The sequence below is a fragment of the Eimeria acervulina genome, genomic scaffold (genome assembly GCF_000499425.1).
Source record: "Eimeria acervulina Houghton genomic scaffold, Eah_scaff1506, whole genome shotgun sequence".
In the NCBI taxonomy this organism is placed as follows: domain Eukaryota; phylum Apicomplexa; class Conoidasida; order Eucoccidiorida; family Eimeriidae; genus Eimeria; species Eimeria acervulina.
The window spans coordinates 1-5,481 of record NW_013549143.1 but is presented as its reverse complement, the minus strand read 5'-3'; the positions used below and the strand labels follow the sequence as shown (position 1 = coordinate 5,481).

Sequence of the window (5,481 nt, the reverse complement as noted above, 5' to 3'; positions counted from 1 at the left end):
ATATTATAGTTATTACTATTCTTATATTATTATTATTATTATTAGTTTATATATTATTATTATTATTATTATTATTTATATTATTATTATTTTCTTACCTTTGTCTTGATCTCTGTTGTCGTTTGCTCGCCTGACGGAGCTCAACTGCAGCTGCCCTAAGAATAAAAAAGAGATAAATAAATAAATAAAAATAATAATAATACAAACAAAAACAAATATAAGTAATAATATAATGCGTAATAATATAAACAAACAAATAAAAATATAAATAATAATATTTTGATATTTTAAGACAAATCAATAAAAAAGAGAAAAATTATAGAATGTGTGTTGTGTTGTGTATATACACCGCAAAGATATAATATATATTATATATATTATATATAATGATGAGGACAAATTAAAAATAATTTTAATTTATTATTTCTTCTCTCTCCGTCTTACTTTGAATGTGCATGCGCTTCTTGCATTTGGGTTTCAATTGAATTGAGGGTTTCTCCTTGAGAGAAAATCAGATTAGCTAAATCTTTAAATATATGATTCGCCTGTAAAAAGAATTAAAACAAATAAACTGTAATGCAGCAGCATACGTACACCGCATAGAAAGTGAATAAAAGGCGATGAAAATATATCATTCAAATTCAAATTAAGTTAAATTAATTTAATTAAATTAATTTAATTTAATTTAATTAATTTAATTTAATTTAATTAATTTAATTTAATTTAATTTATTTAAATATATACCTGAGACACTTGTGCATGAATTCGTCTGATGCCTTGATATCGATCTTCAGCTACCGCGCGCTGTAGAAAGAAGAAATAAATATAAAATAAATATATAATAAATATAAAACAAAATAAATGAAGAGACAAAGCTTCAAGTAAATACAACAACAGTAGAAGTTATGTAATCTCAAACCAAAGAAAAACGAAATAAAAAAACAAAACCCTAAACCCTAAACCCTAAACCCTAAACCCTAAAGCAGCAAACAACAGAATATGGTAACAGATAAATACATATTTGAAATTAAAAAGAAAAAATAAAGAAAAGAAAAGCCCAATTAAGTATACTGTCTGCACGTTCCTAAACCCTAAACCCTAAACCCTAAACCCTAAACCCTAAACCCTACGGTAAGCAGCGCGTCGTTCTCCGAGACGAAATCAAATTCTCTGCAAACGCAGAAAGCAGCAGAGAAGGAGAAGATAAATAAATAAATAATATAAAAATTTAAATAAATAATATTAATATCTTAAAAGTAGATTATGCATGCAAATAGAGAAAGATATCAAAACAAAATAAATAAACATTCGCGTTTCTTCTCTTTCTCTATTTATAATTTAGGGTTTATACGCTCACATTAATAAATAAACAAATAATAAATAAAATATAAATACATACAAAAATAAATAATAATAATAATACATCAATCGAACCCATTTACAAAATAATTATTGAATAATAATAAACAAACATGTGAAGAAGATAATAGATAAAATAAACAAATAAATAAGTAAATAAAATAAATAAACAAATAATAATAAACAAATAAACTAACGTCATATCTCTTGTCTCAGGAGAAATAAATAAATTGTCTTCTCCTTCAACGCCTTCGTAGTCGCCAGCCTAAACAAAAATTCATTCATAGAATAAATAAACAAATTAAAATATAAAATAAATAAACAAAAATAAATAATAAATAAAATAAACAAACAAAAAGAAATAAATAAAATAAATAAATAAACGAAAAAATAAACAAACAGAATAAAATAAACAAATAAAATGAACAGAAAAAAATAAGTAAATAAGGTAAATAAATAAAATACATTTAAAAATAAATAAATAAAATAAACTAAATAAAATAAGTAAATAAATAAAACAAATAAAATAAATAAAGAGAGAAAGAAAGTCTTCTTACTCGTTCCATGTCCAGTATAAGGTTTGAAGCATCATGATTATAAATATTTGTATATTTTTCTTGTGTTTCTTCTTCTTTTTGTTTATTTTGTTTATCTTCTTTTTCTTCGTTTTCTTTCAACCCTCTTGAAGAAGTAAGACTTGTCTTTTCTGCTGCTGAGCGTACAGCTTCGCTTACTTCCTGCACTCTTCTTATCTAAACAAACAAAATAATAAAACTAATTTAAAATAAATAAATATATATATATATATATATATAAATCATTGCTTATATTGTTTATCTTATTTATATTGTTAGTATTATTATTATTGTTGTTTGTTTTATTATTATGGTTGTATATACATATATATATACATAATACAGGTAGAAGCATAATAAATAATTAGATATAATTAATTATAATTAGATAATTATAATATCAACAATAACAAAACAAAAGTAATAACAACAGTAATGATAATAATACATAAATAGATAGAAAAATAAAATAATTACAATAGCAATAATAATAAATACTAATAAATAAAAAATAAATACATAAATAAATAAATAAAGACAGACTTCTGATTGAAAATGAGAGAAAAGTTTGTCAAAAAGAAATTTCTCTTTTTGTCTCTCCGCTGTATTTTGTTGTCTCCCCTCCGCTTGCTGCTGCTCCTCCAGCCATCTGCACCATGCATCAAACCCTAAACCCTAAACCCTAAACCCTAAACCCTAAACCCTAGCTTTCTAAGCAACCCTATACAGCCCTACCCCTGAGCATAAACCCTTGCAACCTAAACCCTAATCCCTAAGCCCTAAACCCCTGGCAGTCTGAATCCCAAACCCTAAACCCTAAACCCTAAACCGACGTTTTGCTCTGCAGGTTGCTTCTGATGGTCTGGATGTTCGTTCGGATGATCACATCGTAGCCTCGAGTCCCTGAGCACAAACCCTAAACCCTAAACCCTAAACCCTAAACCCTAAACCATACCTGCGTATACACCCCAGCTGATCCTTGAATTTTCAGTATGCAACACCCTAAACCCCAAACCCTAAATCGTAAACCCCAAACCCTAAACCCTAAACCCCAAACCCTAAACACTAAACCCTAGGACGCACCAGATGACCGAGGAGCCTCTCTCTCATCTAAGAGTGGCCCCGTCTCTGGGGAAGGCCTTACAACGAAAGACATTTTTGTTTGTTTATTTGTTTGTTTGTTTGAATATTAAAATGCGAAGCATATGCCTCTATCCTCTGCAGCCTCGCACTCGCTGGCGAGGCCCAGCGAGGTGTACGTACACCCCGGAATACCGTAGAACGCGTACACTGTAGACTTTGCTGCCTCCCCTTCACTTGCAGATCCTTTTATTCGTTATTATACAATATAATAATGCACAGCTGTACAGTCAAAGTGATTGCTGGGGGCTTCGCGGTGCTGCAGCGACACTCTGAGGGAAGAAAAGATAAGAAGAAGAAACCAAATGGTTTATCTGAGGCTGCTGATGAAGGCCTGCAGCCTTAGATGCATTCGTTCTACTTGAGGTGTCTGTACAGCTAGAGGTAAATCCGTTCGAAACTGCTGCGGTCAACTGCGTCCAGTTGTTTGCTGTGGAGTTCTAGCAGATGATAAGAGAAGGGTAGAGAGATGAGCGTTGAGGTGTATGTTGAGATGAAGAGAAAAAACAAAGAGGAAAGGGCTTTCCGTGCACACTGTACAAGCAGCTGGCTTTGAGAAAGCTGAGGCTAGGAAGCCTAGGAATGATAGTTAGAGGGTTCTAGCCGCTTTAGGAGATGACGAATACCAAGAATAATATAATTAAAAGGATAAAGAGACAAATTCAGAAAATAAGAGTCATTCAATAGGGCTGTTAGCTGCGCCCTGTCGCTGGCGTTGCTCAGCCGATCTGTTGGGAAGCGAGAAGGAACGAGTGGAAACAAGAAGTTATTCTTGTTTGTCTCTCTATTTTGAGTCGTTTAAGTATAATAAAAGACTTAAATTTATATATTTATCCGCAAGATTCTCCAAAATCAGCTCATTTAAACCCTGTTTCCCCTCAGACAGTATACCCCAGCCAGCCTATGTTATTCAACAACGCCAACAACAACGAGGTGTATGTACACCGCAAATTGAGCATTGCATATCTTGTTGTTTGCAGCTTTTCTTCTGCATTCCTTTATTAATTCCTTTAATTATTTGTATATTTGTTGTATTTTTATTACTTTTATTTCCTTAAGGAAGGGAGAATGGCGCGCCCTTGTCGCGGATTCAACAGGGCCCCCACCCGTTTATCGTTACTAATAGGAGGTTTCTCTTGTTTGTTTTTCTCTCTTTTTCTCCTCCCGGTTTCTGCAATTATGTTTGATCTTCCACCTCAAACTCGTGAATGTTTTTTCGTGAAGACGTCGAAGCAAGAATCTGATCTAACAGGGTAAGAATATATGCATATAATCAATATGCATGCGCTACTTTTTGAATAATAAACAAGCTGTACACTAAACTTATTCTGAATAAATTATTTTTGTTGCTGTATAGACAAGCTTATGTCGTTGCATGCAACATAAAATATGCAATCAGAAGGCGATTGACAGCACCCCAAGACACAGAACAAGAACACTTAAGATAGTTTAAATGCATAAAGTGAAGTAGGAAAAACAAGCAGCAACATAAACAACAACAAACAGAAAGCTGTACAGAGTATCTGAATAGTAGACACTGAGTCGTCTAAGCGCAGTCTATAGTAATTAAAGATAAAAACAAAGACAAAGACGGGTGGTAGACAACACGAGAAAAGTATATACGAGACAGATAAATGCACCACGAGAACAGTAAAAAGAACTAATAAAGCAAATAATGCAGACAAAAACAAATAAATGCAGCAATTTGCAGTTTGCTGGCATTCAATTTATATACTTTATTTAAATTCACCTTCAGGTGTATAGGCAGCTGCCCAACTCCTCTTCCCTTGTCTCTCTTTCTCTTTATCAGTGTGCAGACACACAAAGTAAATGCATAAAAAGCTTCTCTTGTGGTTATATGTATATATGGAATCTGCATACAAATAAACATGTACGAATCTGCCTTTTAATGCATGCATGCATGCATGCATACATGCATGCATGCATGCATGCATGCGGTGTGCATACACCGCATACCTTTCTTACAATAAAATAAATAATAATAAATATTGAATATAAATCTACACTTTCTCTCCCTTATCGCATGCATGCATGCATGCATGGATATATATTGTGCATGCACGGGGTGTACGTACAGCTTGATAATAGCTTTTTTTTTCTGCATTTTTCTGTCAGATCTTATCAATCTTTCTTCGGAGATGGAAGCATTCGATTAACTGTCGAAGGCCCCGTCCCTGCACATCGAGCAAATGCTCAAATGCCCCCGCTAACGCCTATCTTCTCTTCTGTTGAAGAAGCAGCACATATACAGGCAGCTGTAAGTATATAATTTATATATATATATTACTTATATCAGTATGATTATTAGATATATATACATATATATATATTTGTTGTCTATATTCTCTTCTGTTGAAGAAACAGCACATACACAGGCAGCTAGAAG

The 5,481-nt window shown here is 32.2% G+C and overlaps 2 protein-coding genes across 2 annotated transcripts; one reads left to right on the top strand and one right to left on the bottom strand.

The window, feature by feature from the left end:
* Window positions 1–2,505: 2,505 nt before the first annotated feature.
* Window positions 2,506–3,090, bottom strand: EAH_00060500 (SNARE domain-containing protein, putative; the record flags this gene model as incomplete). The annotated part of the gene is made up of 3 exons (XM_013393448.1): window positions 2,506–2,583; window positions 2,764–2,837; window positions 3,018–3,090. 3 exons carry the CDS (start codon window positions 3,088–3,090, stop codon window positions 2,506–2,508), a joined length of 225 nt encoding a protein of 74 aa, XP_013248902.1.
* Window positions 3,091–4,142: 1,052 nt separating this feature from the next.
* Window positions 4,143–5,352, top strand: EAH_00060490 (hypothetical protein, conserved; the record flags this gene model as incomplete). Its single annotated transcript, XM_013393447.1, has 2 exons — window positions 4,143–4,327; window positions 5,211–5,352. Coding segments are annotated over 2 exons (327 nt in total), but the record flags the coding sequence as incomplete, so codon positions are not given.
* Between the last annotated feature and the right edge of the window lie 129 nt (window positions 5,353–5,481).